This window comes from Suricata suricatta, chromosome 17 (genome assembly GCF_006229205.1).
Source record: "Suricata suricatta isolate VVHF042 chromosome 17, meerkat_22Aug2017_6uvM2_HiC, whole genome shotgun sequence".
NCBI lineage: Eukaryota > Metazoa > Chordata > Mammalia > Carnivora > Herpestidae > Suricata > Suricata suricatta.
Genome location: NC_043716.1, coordinates 54,413,932 through 54,437,026, shown reverse-complemented (window position 1 = coordinate 54,437,026; position 23,095 = coordinate 54,413,932). Strand labels below are relative to the sequence as shown.

Here is a 23,095-nt window from a genome sequence, read left to right as displayed (position 1 = left end):
AATCTTTGTTAACATAGTTTAACAGACTGATGCAGAGCTCTTGGGCTTTCAAATAAACTTCAAGAATGATCTAGCATGCTTGATAAACCGCATCTTCTGCCCCTTAGCCCAGATTGGAAAGCCAAGGCCGCCAGGCGCTCTCCGCGTTACCTTTCTGCAAGAGCTCAGACTGACTTGGACAACAGCCTGGGGGTGACTTCAGTTTGTTTACAGTCTTGACGGTAATCAGTGATGGCATTTCTGCCTGGCTGACCTGGGAACGTTTGTCCTAAGGCCCTGGGGTCAGAGGTTTCCAAATGTCCCTGGGCAGCACCCTTGATGTCTCATGAACTTTTCCCCGGTGCCCCAAAGCCAGAAGAAATACCAGTTACTATTAGGTCCAACACCTTCAAAACCCTTTGTGTCCTAATAACTTAGTAACCATCTGAGGCACCGACACACCTAAGTCGAGGGAAAACATGTCTCTGTTTCATCCCTACGTGACCAGTGTTACTTGTGAGGAGGACGCCTCACTGGAATCACTCGGGACACATCTACTCACTTCCTGGGGCCCCCGGACTCTCGTGCGGCCCCGGCTCTCCCGCACGGCAGCCAGCGACAGCCCAGCCCCACAAGGACGCGACGCCACGGGAAGAGGCGCCGCGTGACCTAATCTTGCGCTCGAGCCCCCGCGCACACGGTCCAAGAGGCACTGACTCTCGGGGCGCCCGGGGGGCTCAGTCGCCTGAGCGGCCGACGTCGGCTCAGGCACGATCTCACGGTTCGTGGCTTTGAGACCCTCACACGGCTCTGTGCTGACAGCTCAGAGCCTGGAGCCTGCTTCTGATTCTGCGTCTCCCTCTCTCTCTGGCCCTGCCCCGCTCACTCTCTGTGTCTCTCCCTCTCTCAAAAATAAAAATAAAACGTTAAAAAAAATTAAGAAAAAAAAAAAGCAATGTTGACTATCGAGCATGCTTCCTCAAAAATCAAAAAATATTCGACAGCACTGTGGTGCTCTGGGTGCCTCAGGACAGTGAGGGAACTGTGGCTCCAAGTGCTTTAAAAAAATTTTTAACGTTTATTTATTTTTGAGAGAGACAGAGCATGAGCGGGAGAGGGGCAGAGAGAGGGGGAGACACAGATCGGAAGCAGGCTCCAGGCTCTGAGCTGTCAGCACAGAGCCCAATGCGGGGCTTGAACCCACGAACCGTGAGATCATGACCTGAGCAGAAGTCTGCCACCCAATGGACTGAGCCCCCCAGGCGCCCCTGGCTCCAAGCGCTCTGAACGTTACTCATTTGTTCACACGCTCGTTCACAGCTCTCCGGCCGCAGTAAGAGGCACTGTTCAAAATCTAAACAAATGAGCTTCGATCCAATCGATCATTCCCTACCATCAAACTCTCTCTCCAAAACAAAGGGCCCAGTGTTCTCCTAAGTGTCCGACTTCCGCACAGAGATCCTGGCGGGTCGGAGAGAGGGGCAGCCAGCTTCCGCAGGAGGTGAAGGGCAGAACACAAATGCTGTCAGCTTCCAGGGCCAGTCTCTGTCGCAAATACTCAACTGCGCTTTTGTGGGACAAAGACAGCCCCAGGGACTACGTGAACAAATGAGAGCGCGGTGTTCCAAGAAACCTGCGTGTACTGAGGCCGAAAACCGAATTCCATGTACTTTTCACATGTCTTGAGATAGGAGTCTCTGGAATTTTTCCTAACCATTAAAAATATGAAAACTAAATACGTATATACTTACACACATTTATATGCATCATCCATATGATCTGGGTATAAAAACCAGGGCTGGCATGCAGGGACAGGTGCAGGGCACGGCCTGCCTGGCCCTCATCTAAGAGAGAACTCCAACGGGTCCCACTGAATCACCTTCTCACAGAAACGCAAGAGCTCTTTAAAATGCCCATCAGTCAAAACCGCAAAGGACAAAACACTTTAAGTAGAACAGAAAGAGCTGTGAGAGCCACAGCCAGGGAGGGTCACCTCGTGCACTGCACGCGTGTTTCCCTGACCCTCCTCCAGGGCACGGCGGGGCCCCAGCACACACACACCCGGCCCACGTACACGCACAAACGTGCCTGCGAGCCCTTCCCAGCGGGCACAGGGGAGGGGCGAGGAGGGTGTTGTTTGAAGAGTGAGGGAGCACCCACCACTGCACTCAGTGAACAGCCCAGCAGCCACCATCTGAAAGGGAAGGGACGGGGCGCCTGGGGGGCTCAGTCAGTTAAGCAGCCGACCTCAGCTCGGGTCATGATCTCAGGGTTCGTGAGTTCGAGCCCCACGTCGGGCTCTGGGCTGACCGGTCAGAGCCTGGAGCCTGCTTCGGATTCTGTGTCTCCCTCTCTCTCTGACCCTCCCCTGCTCATGCTTCGTTTCTCTCTGTCTCAATAATAAATAAGACACACACACACACACACACAAATAAAAAATAAAAATAAAAAAAGGGATGTGACTTTAGAATCCGGTTCCTCAGCCTCACTGGCCACAGTTCAAGTTCAAGAAGTTGCTCTGATGGTCTTGGCTGACTAACAATGAACAGACATTCTGACCTGACGACGAGTCACCTTTGTCCCAGTTTATGTCCCCAGAGCATCTGTGGGGCCAGCGGGCCCCGTAAATAAGAAGTCTCAGGACGAACGTCTTCTCTCCTCCAAACCCAGAGTCATTCAAACTTACTGATAAGCTAATTAGACTGGTCTGAGTTTCGAATCCATTTTATTAACTAGGACTTGTTATTTAAGGCCTCTTGTCCAGACGCAGAATAGAAGGCTGTATCACCCATTTAAAATTTTCTGGCGTCAGGGGCTCCTGGGTGGCTCAGTCGGTTGAGCGTCTGACTTCAGCTCAGGTCACGATCTCGCGGTCCATGAGTTGGAGCCCCACATCGGGCTCTGTGCTGACAGCTCTGAGCCTGGAGCCTGCTTCAGATCCTGTGTCTCCCTCTCTCTCTGCCCCTTCCCTGCTCATGCTGTTTCTCTCTGTCTCAATAATAAACAAACATAAAAAATTTTTTTAAATTTCTGGCATCAGAGGGAATTTTTTGGAAAACAGGCAGCCTCTGAACACACATACCAATCACAAAAGTAACTTAGGTTAAACAGTGGTTCATTCCTTCCAGGACAGTGGACGGGGCTGTGGCAGCAGAAAGGCCTGTCCAGCCCCTGTGAGGTGGCCCTCTTACCCGTGGCGCCCCCCCAACTCTCCCCTCCTCAACCCCCCCGGGTCTGAGTCCCAGATCCAGTCGTGTTTTCTGCCTAGAATAGAACTTTAGGAACTGTGTTTTGTTTTCCGTTTTGCTGACAGTTTAAAGAGTATCCCTTTGTTTTCTAGCTTACAAATATCAATCCAGATTTCCAAACAAATTATAGGAGCAATAAAAAATAAAGTATAATAACAACAAAATAAATTGCAGGCTTTAATCTTGATTCTAACAGATCCCAAATCACAGAAAGGTGCTATGTAATCAGAAAGTGTTCTCTTTTGGGGCGCCTGGGGGGCTCAGTCGGTGAAGCATCTGATTTCGGCTCAGGTCATGATCTAGCAGTTCATGATTTCGAGCTCCGTGTCGGGCTCTGCGCTGACAGCTCGGAGCCTGGAGCCTGCTTCTGATTCTGTGTCTCCCTCTCCCTCTGCCCCTCCCCTGCTCACACTCTGCCTCTCTCTCTCAAAAATAAATCAAACATAAATAAAGTTTAAAAAGATAAGTCGTGTATTAATACTGATTTCTCAGTTACAACAAACACAGCACACGATATTTAACGATAGAGCAATTATAAAGGGGTATCTGGAAACTCTGTTCTCCTCAATTTTCTGCAAACTGAAATATATTATTCTAAAAAATAAGACCCATGAAATGACAGAAGAGCAAAAAGCTATCAACTGTGCTCTAAGAAAACAAGAGACAAACTTCCTTTCGGAAGAACCTAGAGGAATTACTCAACACGCGCACGCCCTTCTCCATGGCGGGCGCTGCGGGGTGCGGACGCCGGACGAGGGACCAGGTCCCCGTCGGCACAGGAAAGGAGCCTGGGAACACACGCCCGGCCACCACCTCCGTGCTGAGGGCTGCGCCCGCACCATAACCGGCTTCACAAAGATGCTCTTAACTAGGCAGAATCTTTCTACGAAACGAGTCTCTCTCTACTTCCAAATGAGGAAGCAGACGCTGAGAGAAGCAAACGTCCCAGGATTGGAAGCCGGGTCTGCACCCCCTCGCACGGACCCTGGGAGAAGAGACCCCGCTTCAAATCCCAGCTCCCAACAGCAGCCCCCAGGGGGCCTTGGAGGCCCCCGAATTCCGCCGGGTCCCAGCCTCCTTATCTTCTTCAGCGTGCAGAACTGTGCAAGGTTAAGAAACGGACCAGTGGGCAGGCTCCGGCGCAGAATAAGTACAAGAGCCAAACAAAAAACAGGGGGCTGCTGTCCCAGGCTGCGCGAGACCCGCCCGGAGAGGAAGACAGCGGTGCACGTTAAGTGAAGACACAGCCGCCGGCTGTTCCAAGGAACCAAACGGTCTAGACACAGAAAGAGGAAGGAAACCTTTCTAACGCCATCAGCTTTAAAAACGAAAAGATTTTCTGACGTTCATCTTTTCCACCATCCTTTGAAAACGCACCCCCCAAAAACCACTATGTTCGCCAGGCTAAAATGATAAGCGTATTCCCAACGGCCCTAAAACACACGCAGCAAATCTCATGAGACTTTGGTAGAACCCCCACCGCCCAAGTTAAGTGGATACACAGCCATGTTTAAAAAAAAAAAAAAAAAACCACGTGGTGTAAATAAATAACATCCTGTGCGTCTCCTTCTTTCTATAAAGAAAAGGCAAACCAAAGATGAAGACGGAAATCATCTTTACTTTGATTTAGGTGTTATGGATAAAATATTCCCTCTGAAAGATGCAATAAATACAAGAAATAGACTTTGCTGGCTGAATGACTGAATGACTGACCATTAGCTAAAGACACCATCCTCAGTGCGAGAATCAGAGCACACGCCCTGAGGACAAACGCGACCAGAGCCGGGAAGAGAACTTCCGTAAAACACGAGGGGTGGCGGCGGGTGCTGAGCGCCCGATGTTCCCTGAACCGGCTCCAGTGCCAGGCAGCCCGGGGCCCGGCCTCACGCTGCCGGTGCAGACATTTACCGCAGAAGGAGGAAACTCGATATACCCGGAAGGGAAGGAACTCGCGCCAGGAAAGGAATCGCGCAGCTCCCATCGTGGCCTGGATAAACGTAAACATTAGCCTGCTGTCCCCACAGGCCGGGGACAGGGCCTTCCCCCCGGGAATCTCGCACGGCCGCTGCCCGAAGACGGGATGCCGCAGCAGCGCGCACGGCCTCGGACCAGCTCAGAGCGCAGGGCGCCAGCAGCTTGCTGGCCACCCCCCGGTTACCAGGTGGCTGACTCAGCTAGCCAGCAGCGTCCTTTCCCTCTGCCCCCGCAGCGCTGTCACCGTGAGACCATGACACAAACCCGGGAGGCACAAGCAGAGACAACGGCAGGCCTGGGCTCTGGTGTCCAACGGGCCCCGATCTGAGTGCCAGCGCCACCACCGGTAAGCAACCGCCTTCGCTGAAGAAAACAGGCCGTGAGCCACCGAAGCGAGGGCACAGGGGGCAAAGCTGTGCTGCCCAGCAGGGAACTGAGTCCCACACGGGCAGATCAGAGGGAGAACGGGTGGAAAGGGGGAGGGATTTTAGAGCAAAGCCCACAGACCGGCCCGGCCCACAACCAGGGGAGGCGAGGGTCAGAGCGTCACGGGCAGGCCGGCGGGACCTGCGCTTGTGCGGAGGTGAGCCGGCGGCGGGCAGCCAGGTCAGGCACCGCCGCCGAGCCGGCGACTTTGACCTCGGCCTCCTCCTGTGGACAGTGGGCTCGGAGAAGAGCCTACTCCAAAAGGTACACACGTCCAGTCAGGAGATACGTGAGTCCGGGCGCCCAGCCGCCTCAGTGGGCAGAACATGCGGCTCCTGATCTCAGGGTCATGCCTTCAAGCGCCGCGCTGGGTGTGGAGCTTACTTAAAAAAAAATAGTAATTCAAAAAAGCGGTTATGTAACGCACAGCACACTGATGACAATACTGCACTGCATATTTGAAAGCTGCTAAAAGAGGACTTTTTAAAAATGCTTGTTTATTTTTGAGAGGGACAGAAAGAGACAGAGTGTGAGCAGGGGAGGGGCATAGAGAGAGGGAGACACAGAATCCGAAGCAGCTCCAGACTCTGAGCTGTCAGCACAGAGCCCGACGCGGGGCTCGAACTCGCAAACCTCATGACCTGAGCTGAAGTCAGACGCTTCACTGACTGAGCCCCCCAGGCGCCCCTGAAAGAGGACATCTTAAAAATCATCATCACGAGAAAAACAAATGTGTAACTATGTGAGGTGATAGATGTTACGTGAATGCATTGTGATGGTCATTTCACAAATATATACATATATCAAAACCCTGGTACACGCCTTAAACTAATGTAGTGTTAAGTGTCACTTATGTCCAAATAGAGCTGGTGGGGCCCTACCCACAAGGTACGTGTAAGCAATCAAAAAGACACCGGGAGGGTCCTCAACTTCTTCCGGGCCTAACTGAGATCCGGAAATTAACACAGGAGTACACACATCCTTTTTGGAGATGTTATCTTTACATAACTTACAACCCCGAGATCAAGAGTCACGTGCTCACTGAGCCCACCATGCGCCCCTACGTTTTGTCATATAAACGTATGACAAACACTCATGTACCCCATAAATGCTCACCATTATTCTTAGACCTTCTAGATGCTGTTTAAGTATTTCTCAAACACGTAAAGGAGACACGTCGGTTCAAATTCAGCAGGAGGGTCCCCGCTTGCCCCCAGACCCCGTGAGTCTTCTCACTGGGCTGCCAGGCTCGCTGAGAAGAGCCCAGGGGGTGGTCTGGTCGCAGGGCAGGCTCAGGCCTGGCCGACCCCCTACCAATCAACCTCCTCCAGGACACCGGCCTCGGAAGGCAGGACCCGTTAGAACCCCCACCCGTCCTTCCGTGGCATCCAGCCGGACTGTAACCTCCTGGGCGCAGGCCTGCCATGCTCAGGCTAAACTGCTTTAGGTAAGTGAGTTAGTCAGGTAATCTCTACACTCAACACGGGGCTCAAACTCAAAACCCTGAGATCAAGAGTCACACACTCCACTGACTGACCCAGCCAGGCGCCCCAACAGTTTTAAACTTCTAGAGTTAAAGACGTGACATAGTTGTATTTGAGGACCATTAACAAAACAGCCTAAAATTCCTTTCACGAAAAAGGTACATGACCACAGGAGTCATAAACATAAAGACCCCCGGCCTCAACCTTTCCGCTGTCAGGTGACGAGAGTTGAAATGTATCCACTGTGTTAATTTCCACAGACCAGAGACCTAAGTGAGACCCAGAAGTTAAGGACACTGCCATCCCTATTTTCTTTCTTCTTTCTTTTTCTTTCTAATAAATGTTCTTTTTTTTTTTTTTAAGTGCTTATTTACTTTTGAGAGAAAGAGAAAGAAAGAGAGCAAGCAGGGGAGGGGCAGAGATAGAGAGGGGCAGAGAATCCGAAATGGGCTCCGGCTGACAAGAGAGACCCGGACACGGGGCTCGAACTCACAAACCGCGAGATCTCGCTCTGAGCCGAAGCCGGACGCCCAGGTGCCCTGGCCAATCACTACTCTACAGGCGAACAAACAAACAAAACCAAGGAGCTGGAAGGGCTGCCCGCGGGTGTGTGAAGCCGCTGGGGCGGAGGCCGCCCTGGGAAGCCCCCCGCACCCCCGCCTCTGGCTGTCTCACACAGAACCCAGGCTGAGGCCAGGCTGGCGCGCACTGGGGGGCACACAGCAAAATCGAACGCAGAGTAACTGGGCACCAGGCTGGAATAACGGACAAACCCCTTTTCAAAGAAAAAGGTTTGGGGGCGTCTGGGTGACTCAGGCGGTTAGGCGTCCATCTCTTCACTCTGGCTTGGGTCACGGTCTCGCAGTTCATGAGGTCGAGCCCGGCATCCAGCTCCGCACTGACGGTGCAGAGACTGCACAAGATTCTCTCTCTCCTCTGTCTCTTTTCACCTCCTCTCTCTCTCTCTCAAAATAAAAATTTTTTATTAATTTATAAGAAAAAAAAAAGGAAAAAAGTTTCTTTGGACCTTTGGGGCGGCCCAGTTACTTTTATTACGAGGTTACTTAAATACGTACAAACCAGGTAAAAGCGCATACAAGTATGAAACCCAAACTAATGACCTTTGCTTCCCGGGAAGGGGGACAGTTTGCTGGCGCTGGTCTCTCCCTCGGCGCTGCCACGACGTGGTGAGCAGGACAAACCGCCTGCAGGCCCCAGGGCCGCGGGGACTCCCCACGTCCGCCGCTCCCCCAGCTCCGCCTGGATGGGGGCAGCCCCCGTCTGCGAGCCGCCGCAGCCCGTGTCTGACACATCCTCTGTATGTTAATTCCACCTCAAGTAATCCTTTCTGTATCTACTTTCAACCATTAAAACAGTACTGCTGGGCACCCGAGTAAACACAGCGGCGTGTGACAGCGCTGAGCCGTGAGCATGACAGGCGTCCAGAGGGTCCCACTGCGCTCCTACAGCTTGCGTCTGGCTGTCAAAATAGAAGGCACATTTGCCGACCTCCGCTAAAGAATCAAAGGACCCTCCAGGTGACCCTTGAACACAAGCGTGAACTGCGCAGGTCCACACGTATGCAGATTTTTTTTTATATAAATACAGTAGAATACGGCAAATGTCTTTTCCTTAGGATTTTCGTAACATTTTTCTTTACCTTATCTGACTGCAGGAGTGCGGGACGTCATACACGTGCCAAACGTGTGCTCATCAACTGCCTACGTGACCGGTAAGGCTTCGGTCAGCAGCGGGCTGTTAGTGAAGTTTCTGGAGAATCAGAAGTTACATGCAGATTTTGGACTGCATGCGGGGGCAGGGGTGCCCGTGACGCTCTCTCTGTGGTCCAGGACCGACGACAGGAAAAACGGAGGTTTGCCCGTGTCTGACGCAGAGCATTACACTTAAGATCCCTCGGTCAGTACGCTCGGAAGGTCAAAGGTCTCTCGGGCCACAACCACCCAGGCCCGAGGCAAACAAGAATGCCCGGAGGGCCGTCACGGGTCTCTCTTTTCTGGAGGTGCAGGTGCAGCCACGTGACTGAGCCTCCCGTGACCCAGTGGGGTCCGAGACACACCGGGATCCACCAAAACTGCTGCCAGTCCCTACATTTTTCGTCTAAGGGAGAGCAAACAGAGGGGAGGGGACAACAAAAATAGCAGTTCTGCGTGTTCCTGTCCAAGTCAAGTTGGACTTGGCAAAGTGCATTTACTTTCCCAGTGTAAAAAATAAACCCAAGGACTCGAGAAAAGCATTTGGTGTTCCGAGGAGCCGCAGCTGTCAGCTCTGAAAGACGCCATGTGTTTGCCCACATAAAAGAACGTAATGAGCTATGGAAATATTATCCAGCTCCATGAACCAGAATTAAACCCCATCACTAGTGGGTTGAAAGTAGGGGCTGTTTTAATCCATCACAAAAAGATCTATGACGTACTATGTACTAAGGGCTCAGACGAGGCGGACCTCACACACCTGAAGCATCCGGTTCTCTCTTTTCTCTCCCACCTCTCTTCCCCTGTAGCAGGAGCCCACCTTTTACTTCAGTGGCTCTGCACTGGCTCCTGATTCTGTTTTCTTTCTTTCTTTCTTTCGTGTTTATTTTTGAGAGAGAGAGAAAGCAGAGGGGGGCAGAGAGAAATAAAGAGACACAGAATCTGAAGACAGGCTCCAGGCTCAGAGCTGTCAGCACAGAGCCCGATGTGGGACTTGAACTCATGAACTGTGAGATCAAGACCTGAGCCGAAGTCAAACACTTAACCGACTGAGCCCCCTACCACCCCCAGATGCTGTTCTTTCTTAAGAAACCAGCAGCAGCAACCAGGAGACACACATTAAAGATACACTTTGAGGGGTGCCTGGGGGGCTTGGCTGGGTGAGGGTCCTACTTCTGATTTCAGCCCAGGTCATGATCTGTTTGTGAGATCGAGCCCCACATGGGCTCTGTGCTGACAGCATGGAGCCTGCTTGGGATTCTCTCTCTGCTCCTCACCCTGCTCATGTGCATGCTCTCTCTCTCTCTCAAAACAGTAAGTAAACTTAAAATAAAAGACGGAAGGGAGCTCTGACACCTGCTGCAACGTGGATGGCCCGGGCAGACAGGACGCTAGCGAAGCAAGCAGACCACAGAAGCACTAGCCCTGTGCGATGTCACTTACGGAAGGAACGGTCACAGCGCTGTGTGCACACGGAAGGTAGAAGAAAAAGGGGCAGGCGGGTGCCAGGGCCCAGGGCCGGGGTCTCACGGGGTCGACGGTTCCGTCCAGGAGGCAAAGTGCTGGGGCTGGAGGCGGCGATGCTGCGCAGCAGTGTGATTACACACACACACACACACACACACACACACACTGAGCCGTACGCTACCAACGGTGGATGGAAGGGGTTACATTATCGTGGATTTACCACAATAAGATACAGTACAAACCTCCACCTGAAAATCGGCAACCACAGTCATATGGATAAATAACTAAGAAAAGTTCAGAGAAGCGCCTGGTGTAGCTCCTAAGCAAACTCCAGAGCGGTCGGAGAAGCACAGAAAGCAAATCCGTAGTCTCCCTGGCGGCAGGTTAAACCCTTCAAATGACAACATGACGTAAGAGGACTCTATATGGGACGCCTGGGGGGCTCCGTCGGTTCAGCGTCCGGCTTCGGCTCAGGTCGTGATCTCACGGTCCGTGGGTTCGAGCCCCGCGTCGGGCTCTGTGCCGACAGCTCGGAGCCTGGAGCTGCTTCGGATTCTGTGTCTCCCTCTCTCTCTGTCCCCCCCCCCCCCCCCCCCCCCCCCCCCCCCCCCGCTCATACTATGTCTCTATCTCTCAATAATAAATAAAAACGTTAAAATTAAAAAAAAAAAAAAAAGACTATGCCACAGTCTGTTAGCGAGTCTATTCCTCTCAAAATTTTTAAGTTAAAAAGTTATAACGGAAACCAGCTTCCCTTCCTCTCACTCCAGTTGCTATAAATTCAGCGTAAGGAGACCTAGACCAGGGCGTCTCAAACCCGAGCAGGTGTGGGAGCTGCCCGAGGGCCGGGCCGCTCTCAGAAATCCCGATTCAGGAGAGAATCAGAGCTTATTACCGTCAGAATCCACATTCTCAACCAACTCTGTGTTAAAAGTAAGATGAAGATAAAAGGTGTCGGGAAAAGAGTTTTATAAATATTAACAGTATAAGTCCTGCAAGGTTATCAATGATCTCTTATATGAATTTCTTCTTAAAATCTGTACTTTGCAGCTTTCGACTCTGGACTTAATTTTTAAGACAAGACATGGGGATTAAGCTAGAAAAAATAAGAGTAACACATATCCTTATAATCAGACCTACTTCATGTCACAGAGTAACTTATTTGTTAAGAAAAAAAGATACATGATAACCAACCTTTCAGGTTCAAACCTGAAGAAATCTTAAAAAAAAAAGAAAAGAAAATTAGAATAGCATACTGTCACAATCACCAATTTTTAAAAGAATTTTACGTTCTGCAGGAGAAGCCTGGAAATGACATTCATCACTGGGGGGAAAGCCACTCAAAACACCAACTAATACATGAAGCAGGACACGTTTTCTACTCTACACTGATTATCCGCTTCAGCTCACCGAATACAGTTCCTGGTTGACTCCTGAAACACGACGTGAGTCAGATTCAGGAGTTGGGGGTGAGGGGCATGAAGGAGGGCGCTGGTTGGGGTGAGCGCTGGGTGTTATACGGAAGTAACGAATCACTAAATTTTACTCCTGAAATTATTATCACATTGCGTGTTAACAAAAACCAACCACAACAAACATGATTTAGGTATAAGTAGCAAAAACCTCCAACCAAAAGAATATGGTCCAAAATCCGCATCACCAGAAGCAGACGCTCCAGAACCCAAGCAGATTCCAGGAGTCACTTACTCTGCTTCAGACAAATCTGAGAGCGGACCGCCTGCTCAGGTTAAAGGCCTCGGACGGGAAGTCACCGCCCCTGGCGATCATTGCCAGGCGGAGGGGCCAGGGAGGGGACCGTGAGCCATCAGAGCAACGCGAGCGGATCCCGGCTAAGAGAACGGAGTCTGACCAGGCATTGGAGTCCGCCCGGTGACCAAGAGGGAGGACAGGACACCAGGCAGTCCGCAGAAAGGCCCAGAGGCCAGGGGACGAACGCCTGCTCAGGAAAGGCCAAGGCAGCCACCGTGACTCCATGTCCAACCAACGTGGGGGGCCTGTGTGTGGCGAGGAGGCTGCCGGGAAAGGCAGGAGCCACGGGCCAGGGCCTCTGGGCACCAGGTGGAAGAATCTGAGCCTCACCGTGAAGGTCGGGGGCAGCCACTTAAAGACCCCTAAGCACGAGGCGTGTTCGGAGTTACAATCGGAGCCCCCGGCAGACCTGGGCGAGCGCAGGTGGGTGAGGGGTGTGGGGGGAGCCCGCATCCAGAGGCCCAGACAGGACGTCAGGCGCTGTCCCCGGAGATGGGCAGACTCAGACACGCCTCGGGAGACATCCTGAACAGGGAAGGTTCTGGTCACCACGGAGCCTGAGGGGTGGGCAGGGAAGGCAGGCAGCCACGCCGAGGTCTCCGGTCTGAGGACAGGACACGCGGTGACGGCACTGGTCAGCAACGGGAGTTCACAGGACAAGGCAGAGCTTCCGACAGTTTACTGGGATGCGTGTGTGCGTGTGCGTGTGCGCGCGTGCAAGTGTGTGCGTGTTCTATTGGGGCTGTGTCCTTTATGCGGGCAGAACGAGGCTGCGGAGTCTGTCTCGGAGACGCTAAATTTACACGGCGTCAAATGGAGCTGTCCTGGCAGGCAGCTGGCCCGGAGTCTGGAAGCTCCTGAGTGGGAGTCTGGGCTGAAGATAAACTCTGAGATCTTCCGTTTATAAAGTGACAGTTGCAGCCCTGGGTTTAAATGCGGCTGCCCAGGAAGAGGTGGCAGGTGAGAGAGACCCAGAGAGGTCTCAAATAGCATCAACTAGCAATTAAAACACCACGATGTTTATGACGGCCAGAAAACACAAGATGCACAACCGGGAGCCCCAAAATAGCAAAGCGAGTATCACCAGAGGAGGAGTCTCTCTGTCCCCGAGAAGGCCCGGGGGCGGGGAGGGAGAGGCACGACGGTCGGGGGGCTCCCCACACAGCCTCGAATCAACGCGCAGGGCACTCCCTCACTGGCTGCTTATCAGTAACCCCAAGTGCACTCTGGCCAGCCCAGTGCGGAAACACGCACGAGCCAGGAGGCACAGGGCAGATTTCTGAAGTGGAAAAGGGACTCCGTACACATCAAGACACGTAAAGCAGTGATCTTCTATAGAGTGATAATTATATACAAACTTTTCGTCAAACAAAAAGACGAGTTCTCCTAACCTCAAACCGTGCCTTGCAAGAGACTCAGGACACAGTCTACACCCTGTTTCAACATGTGAAATTGCTCCCCTAGAAATGCACAAAACTTGGGCGTGCCTGGGTGGCTCAGTCGGTTAAATGTCTGACTTCAGATCAGGTCATGATGTCGCATTTCATGGGTTCGAGCCCCACATCAGGCTCTGTGCAGACCATTAGCTTGGAGCCTGGAGCCGCTTCAGATTCTGTGTCTCTTTCTCTCTCTGGCCCTCCCCTGTTTACACTCTGTCTCTCTCTGTCTCTCAAAACTAATGTAAAAAAGAAATAAAAAAGAAATACACAAAACCGGTTCCCTCTCGTACAGGTCAAAGGAAGAATCAGGTATGACACCAGCGACCAAAGTCCTCTTTCGAGTGAAGCTGTCTGCGGGCACTTGTCCACGCAGCCCGATATCCCCAGCCGGGGCTCGAACGGAAGCAGGACCACCCCCCCGCCCCCCCAGCCCCCGCCAGACTCCACCAGGCACCCGCTGCTCACGCTACCCCGAGACCCTCTCAGCTGGCCCTGCCAACAGATGAACTCCCCTCCCCTGCTTTCTGTGCGAACCACGAGGACCAATCATAGAAAGACCCAGTTTAATTTGGGAAAGAACATTTTGCATCTGATTTGCGATTCAGCATTCTGGAGGCCGGCCATGGGGAGGCTGCATCCGCTCCCACCTGCTCCCGGGAGCCGGGCAGCTGAGGTTAGGTGGACGGGGCGGGCGGTGAAGGGAAGGGAGAACGTGGGAGAAGCAGGGAGACTGCAGACAGGAACCCAGAGCGACAGCTGGTCCCGACCGGGAACCAGACCCTGTTGTAGGCGATCGAGAAAGTCTGACCGTCGCCCCGGTATTTTTGTTAAGTGTGGCAATGACATGGTGGTCATGCTGAGAAAGCAAAAGGTCCTTGCTGGTTACAGACCCTGCTGAAGCCGTTCGGTGGCTTCACAAGATGCTGGAAGCTGCTTTAAGTACACGGCGGGGGGGCAGGGGGCGAAACATTAGTGGCAAAGCACGCCCCCCCCTCCACCAGAGCAGGGTGACGGCCCCTGGCACCGCCTGGACCCTTCCCTGTCCCGACTTATACAGGCTTGACAGCGTCTGTATTACAGTGTTGCGGGGGGGGGGGGATGTTTTTTTGTGTTTTTACAAAAACCGGTAAATCAAAGAGGCTAGGGGCTGAGTCAGACACTGCTTTATTTCCCCTTCAGAACCACAACTGTCTCCCCCAGCACATTAAAAATAACTCAGGACGCGCGATGTGCCGGAAGGGGGTGGAGGAGAAGGGAAAGTGCCTAGTTCTCTCCAGAGCAGCGCGGAATGCGAACGCGCTATAATTGTCCGTTTCCAAAACTAAGTAGGTCTGACTAATTACACCCCAATGTGTATCAAATGTGCTAGGACTCACAGCGTGGCACCCAAGAACCCCGTAAGTGAGGCGACTCCCGTCTCCCCCCACCGAAGACTGACTTGACACCCCGTCCCCGGGCCTGGGCCCCCGGGGCAGGTGCGCACGGCTCACTCCCCTCTGAGCCAAAACGAACGCTGCTGCCCGTCCGGCCGCCGGGAGGGGGGCCTCGCGACACCTCGACTAGTGGAAGGCTGCGCTTGGGCCTCACCTCCAGGAACCCGGGGAGCGGAGTCAGGGCCACGCGAGGCCCGGGGCTGAAGCCCAGGGCGAGCGGAGGAAGCGGAGCTGCGAGAGGAGCGAGGGCAGACGGCACGACGACACCTCACACGACGTCTGCTCGAAGCCCGGCGGGCGCGGGGCGCGGTCAGGGGAGGCGACCGGAGAGGACGGCCGGCGGCCACGCGGCGCGAGGGGGGCAAAACGAGAACGCGTTGCAGCCGGACCTGTGCCCCTCCATCCCAAGCGACCCAAGGAACAGCCTGGAAGCGGCTGCCCACAGGGCGGCTCGTGAGCCAGGCCACCTCCTGAGGCGGCGCTCTACCTCTCGGATCGCTGCGCACCTCGCTCTCGGCCCCCAAAGGCCAGACCCGGGGCCCTCCCCACGCGGCGGCCACACTTGCCAGGCACCTGCAGCCCCCCGGGTCTCCCCAGCCGTCTCAACAAAGGAAATCTGAATGGACGGAATAAATCCTGCATAAAAATAGACACCTGTTTAACATAAAAGAAATAAAAGACAAAAAATAAAATAAAACACGCACACCCAGAGGCGTCATTTACTTACTGACGCGCTCACCCCGTGCACGGAGGCGGGCACAGGGCTGGAAGCAAGCAAGGAAGGGGTGAGGACGTGCGGGCCGCCGGGCCCTGCCCTCCCCCCCTCCTCCCTGCAGGCTCATCCAGCGCCTCCCGGCCACAGCCCTCCACTAGGGAGCTGACCCGTCGCCAGGCGGGTGTGCAGCAGGGCCCGTGGGCACTGAGCCGCCCGCAGCGAATCTCTCCCTCCTGCTTCTTCCTCTGGTCTCAGCAGGAAGCCGGGCGGCACCTGAGGCAAGGACAAAGGGACTAAAAACAGACAGACAAACAAAAAACAGAATGAAACAAACACAAATTAAAAAAGCCAATCCTGAGGCGGGCGGCCATTTAATCAACAGCTGTACCCGGGCCAGCAGCGTCTCCGTTTAGGCAACAGAAGCATGTCGCTCACGCCCCGGGTGGGTGCTTGTCAAAAGGGCTTTGCAGCATTCAGGAAGGTATGGAAACAAACAGAAGAGATTTGGCCAAATTCATCCCCACAAGGGCCCTGCTCCTGGGGCAGGTGCTGGTTCAGTGAAGGATCCCAGCAGGCTTACCTCTTGTCCGAGAAGCACACACAGACCTCGTGTCCGAAAGCAGGGACGTTTCGGATCTGAGTTTCCGTCCAACCCACTTCCCAAGTCCTCACACTCACAGCTCAAGGGCACACACGCCAGCCGCTCGAGGGCACTCAGAGAGACTACCGTGCACTTAGGGCGACACGTGAGGGAACAAGGGAGTAACACACAAGGTCACTGCCCCTGAGGAGGCTGCGAAACAGCTGCAAGCAACCTGAAAGGGAAAGGAACTCTGCGGCAAGGGGGGCGGCCGACCCCGATGACCCCGGGAAGGATGGAGGAAGGGGAGACGGGCAGGAGCGGGCGGGGTCAGCGGGGCGCAGACTCCGAGAGCAGACGAGAAAAGCAAGCAGCGGCGGCGAGGAGGGAGGCGTCAAAAGGGTGGGAGGGCTGGAAAAACACGGAGCGTGGCACCCCAGGGCGGCACAGAGCACACTTAAACGCGTGTGTGTGTGTGTGTGTGTGTGTGTGAGTGTGTGTGTGTGTGTGTGTGTGTGTGAGAGAAGTAAGGTGAGACACAGAGGGGAGGGCGGGACGGGCCTGGCGAGGGGCAGAGCAGTTCTGAGTGGGGGGAGATGGGTAAGAGGCCACCCAAGCAGGGGACCGCGGGTGGACGCAGCGTATGACAGCAGCACAACGCAGGGTGACCTGCAGGCGTGAAAGACCTAAGGAGAGAACAGATAACCGGGGTGGTGCAGGGAGAGAAAGGGACCGAAACGCGTGCCCCACGGGCACGACAGGAGGACACAGGCGTGGGATGCGGACGGCGGGTGCTCTGGAAGGAGGACGGGGCCAGAGCCCGGCGGGAAGGGACGGCACCCCGTGGCCGCGCACCGACAGCAGGCAGGTGGCGGTCCGTGGGGCGGCAGGGCACATGGCGGAGCCTCCTCTCCCCTCGCGTGCTCCACGGGGTCAAAACGACAGCTGTCCCCAGGGGAGGAGCCCCGGCGAGCAGGCCAGCGCTGGCACCGGCCGTCTGGGCCGCGGGCTTTCCTCCCTGGCAGGCCCTCGCCTCCTGCGAAGTCCCTTAGTTCCCCGGCTCCACCACCCTCCCTCTGTGTCCCGTATTAAGGGGTCCTAATGTCAGGAGGGGGAAAACTATCACTGAACATGCCTAGGTTTTAAAATTGTGTTTTAGCTCAGAAAATTCCAAATGCCCTCTCACGCCGGCACCTTCCTGCCCATCCTGAGCGCCTTGCCTTCTCCGCGGGACCCCTTTTAGTCCCCCTCCCCACGCCCCAGGCAGAGGAGCCCCTGGAAGCGTCCCAGGAGTCCCTGAGAACAGGAACTTCAGAAAACACCACGGGTCCACACAGGGGACCGCAGGCCTGGCGGGGCGCAAGGGACGGAAGGCGGGCAGCAGACCTCACCCTGAGGTGTGCCTCAGGCCCCTCGCCCTCCAAGGTGCCGCGGGCCATCTTAGGTGACTCCTTGACTCAGAGGTGCTCTGCCACGCCGTGTCTGGGCAAACGTCCCTGAAACGCCACAAACACCCACAGAAACCCCACCTCCATGCTGCTTGGCTGCCGCGTAATTCACGTGGGTTCAGGAGAACGTTCCGGTGACTTCTTAACGCCATGAGTGGGTGCACTGATCCCAAAACAAACGACAGGCGCTCACTGAATCAGTCAAGTGCGGCTGCCATACCCGATGCCCGCCGCGGGCACCTCACGCTGGTCAATGTGCTCGTCAACCGCTTCCCGGAGGTACCGAGTTACAGTAACGTTCTCCGTTACCAGACGAGGGCACCTGTCCGCGGAGTGGCATCTTCTCCGCAGTCCCCTCCCCACGGGACCCCTGGCGAGCAGGGCCCGGATGCCCCCTTCCTTCCCTCAGGCCGCCGCCTGCCCAACAGCCCGTCACCCCGAGCAGTGACCGCCGCGGCACACTCTCCGGGGGCTCGCTGTCAGGACCACTTCCCTCGGAGCTGCTCTATCTGTACGCCTCCCCCCTCCCTCTGAGTGAGCTGCTGAGACTGTGTCCACAGTAAGTCTATTCTACTCTTGTGCATCCTCGAGGTAAAAATAATAATAAAGCAAGGTGGATGCGGATTTTATGACATACAAGTTCAACTCGCAAAGTGGCAAATGACACCACACAAAAGTTCACTAAAGCCTTAAAACGTGCTAGCTTCTAATTCCCGAAGGAAAACATATTTCATCTTCAGATTAAAAAATATTTGCGAGGGCACTCTGGGGGGCTCGGTTGGTGGAGCGTCTGACTTCAGCTCAGGTCGTGATCTCACGGTTCGGGAGTTCAAGCCCCGCGTCGGCTCACTGCTGTCAGCGCACAGCCCACTTGAGATCCTCTGTCCCCCCCTCTCCGCCCCTCCTCTGCTCACGCGCTCCCAAAAAATAAATATTAAAATATACATTTTTCTTCAGGGCGCCTGAGTAGCTCAGTTGGTTGAGCGTCCAGCTCTTGATTTCAGCTCAGGCCACGATCTCCCAGTGCGATGGAGCCACGGATCACACTTCGTGCTGACAGGGAGGAGCCTGCTGGGGATTCTGTGTCTCCCTCTCTCTCTGCCCTTTCCCCGCGTGTGCATGCGCATGCACACGCACGCTCTCTCAAAATAAATAAACTTAAAAAAGTACCTGTTCTCTCCCAACTCAAAAGAAAACGATCGGTCTCAAAATAAAAGCAACTTAAAAATGCATCAATTTTAAAAGACTGGGAGGTGGTTCCGAATCTGAATCTCAGACGCTCCTGTCAAATGATGCACAAACACGGGCAGGACACACCTCACCATTCTGAAAACAGCAAGTGAGGAGAATAAGGAAGCTGATCACGAGACGGTCAAAACTCCTCGTTATTAATCTAGCGTCTACAGAAGAGACCAAAATACCATTGCCGCACACAGCCAGGGTTGTACTGAGCTTTTAAGACGGGGCACCTGGTGGCTCAGTGGGTTAAGCGTCTGACTTCGGCTCAGTCATGATCTCAAGGTTCGTGGGTTTGAACCCTCCATCGGGCTCTGTGCTGACGGCTCAGAGCCTGGAGCCTGCTTCGGATTCTGTGTCTCCCTCTCTCTCTGCCCCTCCCCTACTCATGCTCTGTTTCTCTCTGTATCAATAATAAATAAACATTAAAAAAATTTTTTTAAAAAGAGAGTACTTCAGGTCTTAGACAACAGAATGCGCCACTCATGGCTCCTGCCCCCCTGCCCCTCCTGACCTGGCTCAGCCCGCAGGGCTGTCCTCTGCCCCACGTGGTGCCACTGGGCTCTGCTGTCCCCCCCCACGTGCCCCCCACTTCCCCTCCCCAGCTCCACCAGCCTCCGCCAATTGAAAAGGGTCAGGCCGCCACCCCTGGGCAGATAACCCACCGGCCAGCCAATCACCTACATCCTGGCTCCAGGGGGAGCGATGACCGGATCAAGTCTCTCCAGAATCTGAACTAGGAAACAAGACCAGAATCAGTCACTTAGAAACCGAAAGAAGACAACCAGGAACGCCACGAAGCTGAACTGGGGCCTGCAGGGTTTTGAACGGCTGAGAAAGCCCGTGAGCTGAAGCCACAGGGGAGGGAGATCCAGGCGCCAGCGGAGCAGCCGGCTGACAGGAGAGAGGGGCTCCCGCGTCCGGCACAAGGCAGAGCCCAGGGGTGGAGGTCCGGGGACAAGTGCCGGGGACGGACCTTCCCCAGGGACCACCCTCCGATGCCAGGTCCTCGGAGCTCAGCCGGTCCAGCCCGCGTTCCCGCACTTCTGGAGCCCCCGAGTGTCCCCACGAACAATGGCCCTTCTCAAGCTCTCTGGAGCGGGTCTGTGCTGCACACACGACCAGAAGCCACAGGGCACGTAGGACAGGCAAACAGGAAACAGAGCCTTTCTGATACACGGTGCACATAAAAGACTCCACAGTCCTGGTATCTGAGGGAAACACGGGGGCGCCTGGCTGGCTCCCGGCAGAGCACAGGACTCTCCATCTCCGGCCTCAGAGTCTGAGCCCCGCACTGGGTGCAGCGAGGACTTAAAAACAAAATCTTGAAGAAGGAAAAAAAAAAAAAAGGAAATGCAGAACCAGAAACACCGCCCCCACACCGAGAGAAAAACCCCCAAAACCTCAGGCTGACTGAGGAGAGGCACAGGGAACGTCCTGAGGGTTCGGAGGGGACGGGCGGAAAGGCTCTGCCGGGGAGGGGCGGCTCACGCTCCTTCCAGACTGATCAAAACGGACACTGGATCCGTGACCCTTCCGCTGTATGTAAATTACACCTCAACCTGCAGTAACACACTCCCCACGTCTAAGCGGTTTCCTTGAGTGCACCCGGGTCGCGGGGGTTATTCTGAAACAGCCAGTGCTCATCCCACTGGGAGGCGGCGGGCAGGGGGAGGGGACTTCCGGCGGGGCTGGTGCGTTCTAGATCCCGATCCTGGCTCAGTCTGGCATTTCCATCAGGTGACTTCACGACAAAAGCACTTCCTGTATGTATATTACACAGCAACAGTGAGACAGAAGCAGAGGGGAGGGATTGCCCCAGAATACTCTAAAAGGGACTGGAAAAGGACTTGTTTTCTTTTGCACCTAGTGAAATGTTTGTTTTCAGCCAAACTCTGCAGACACCTAACAAAGAAAATTACGACCTTCCTAACTCCGTTTGTGGAATTCAACTCATTCAGCAGAGTCATTACAATAACCTAAATCAGACTCCATCCCACAGCGCTCATAACCAGAGCACTCTTCCAAAGGAGCCGGCGGGGGGAAAAAAAACACTCTTCGCATCCCTCTTCTATTTTAACAAACAAAAAGAACAAAATCCAGAGGAACACGGATTTAATCAGAATCCCACTTCTGAGGGGCAAAGGGGGAAGGAGGGAGAAAGAAAAAAAATCTTGGGTTCCACGCATAGCACGGAACCCCACGTGGGGCTCGATTCCACGACCCTGGGATCATGACTTGAGCCGAAATCAAGAGTCAGACATTTAATCAACGGAACCACCCAGGCGCCCCAACTCAAACTCTTATATTAACCTGAGATGCAGTTTTAAAAAAACGAACAGGTAGGCGTTGATTTTCAGAGACTCACAGTTTTAAAACATTTCACCAACTCTAGCCGTGGCTCTAAATTAACACGAAACCAGAAGTCAAAATGGAGCGACGGAGACCGATGATAAACATCCGGTCCCAGATGGTCAAATCCGACCGCTTACATGGGCCGAGGAGTCAAGCAAAATGTAAAGCACTTACAGCCATAATTAACTCAAAGGGGTGCTTGTACACCCTCACCGGCGACTGGTACTTCTGCACCATGATTGTGACTCGACAGCAGTCCTCTCGCACCTGCAAGACACAAACGCATGTGATAAAAACAGGACAGACACCCGGGATGCGGGGAAAATGTAAATCTGCATCTGCTCATCGAACCGCAGCCCCGGCGCAGAAACGGACCTCGACAGGTCACATCACCCTCAACACACACAAACTAAAAGACAGCACAAAAGACAGTGACACAAGGAAGGAGAAGGTGATGAGACAGTAAGATAAGGTGAAGGAAAGTCAAGTGTAACGAGGGAGCCCCATGTGGTCCACCTCCCGGGACCTCTCTAGGGGACGTCGTGGGGTACAGGAGCCCGGTCCCTTCCAGCCCTGAAATGGGATGATCCGATTCTTAGCTCCCCGATCATTTTCTCTTCCACAACTTGCACAACAAACCAAGAGGATGGCGCTTCGGGATATTAAGTCTGGAGACACACAAACATAACAATGGAAAAAAATACGACTGCATCTCACATGACGGGAGACTCCACCAACGCTGGCCTCGGAGTCTTCCCTGTTTCCTAACTGTGGGGACCATGATTTCAGAGACTTGTCTCCAAATGGCGGCCACACTGAGCACTCTGGCCAGAGGCCCCTCCGAAATCCCCAGCCACAGAGAGCTGTGGTGTCTGCTTTAATCAGTTAAAGTTCTGGAGCCTTCTTCGCAGAGGCACCTCCTGGTACCTTCCCAGAGGGACAGATTCCTACCCCGGGCGGTATCAGCCTCCGTGCACTGTTGTGAAAAACACACTTATATGGGGGTGGGGAGGAGGAGTCCTCTGCCTGACTTTACTTCCCTACTTAAAATGAGGAAGAAAAAGAAATCCAAAGAACCTACCTGTCCTGCTGAGGCTAATCATTAAGAAAGTTACTGCATGCTGGACATGAAGGGGATACTCCAAAGTACAAAATGGAATATCCTCCAGGAGCCCAAAGTCTAGCTGTAAAAAAAAAAAGGATTATGGAAATTGGAAATGTATTTTATTTCATTAGATTCCTATCTCTATTATTACAGTGAAACAGGTCTGGAACTCTCTCCGCGTGTTTGTTTAGCTTATCTCTCCCAAGAACAGGTTATGTTGGAAAACAGCACGGCGATCTGAAGGCGGCTACCCCATTACTCTCCGTGACCTCAAGCACCTCCCCTAGCTTCCCTGGGACTCGCTTTCACCTCCGCGCAATGAGGTTTTGAGTGAGATAATCCCTGAAACACTTCCAGCTCTCAAATCCTGACACTCGGAGCCCAACTCGGGAATTCTCCCCTGGCTCCCCCGGCTGGCAGGTCCCGATGCGCTGGGACCACGTTCCAAACCGTGTGTGCAAACCTGGCGATGCTGGTGCACAATTTGAAAACTGGGAAAACGGAGAGCAGAGCCTCTCCCAGAGACGGGGAGGGCGACTCCGCGGTATACAAAGGGACTGCGAGGGGGGCTGGGAGGCTTAAGAAGCAGCGCTCGGTTAGGACACTCTAACATCCATTCAGGATTCCACTGCCCGGCAGAACCCGAAGTGACCACGCCGGGGAACCCGCGAATTCACGAGCTTCTGAACTCCTGCCAGTTCCCAGCTTCGGATGCTCGGGTCCA

At 54.1% G+C, this 23,095-nt stretch overlaps 1 protein-coding gene across 1 annotated transcript in view; it reads right to left on the bottom strand.

The window, feature by feature from the left end:
- SEC14L1 (SEC14 like lipid binding 1) overlaps positions 1-22,478 on the bottom strand; it is a 45,109-nt gene extending 22,631 nt beyond the window's left edge. The window contains exons 1-2 of the mRNA XM_029927092.1: positions 22,348-22,478; positions 21,441-21,533 (exon numbers count right to left, since the gene is read on the bottom strand). Coding sequence (XP_029782952.1) covers positions 21,441-21,503 — 63 coding nt within the window. The 5' untranslated portion in view covers positions 21,504-21,533; positions 22,348-22,478. The remainder of the gene's footprint in view (positions 1-21,440; positions 21,534-22,347) is intronic.
- Between the last annotated feature and the right edge of the window lie 617 nt (positions 22,479-23,095).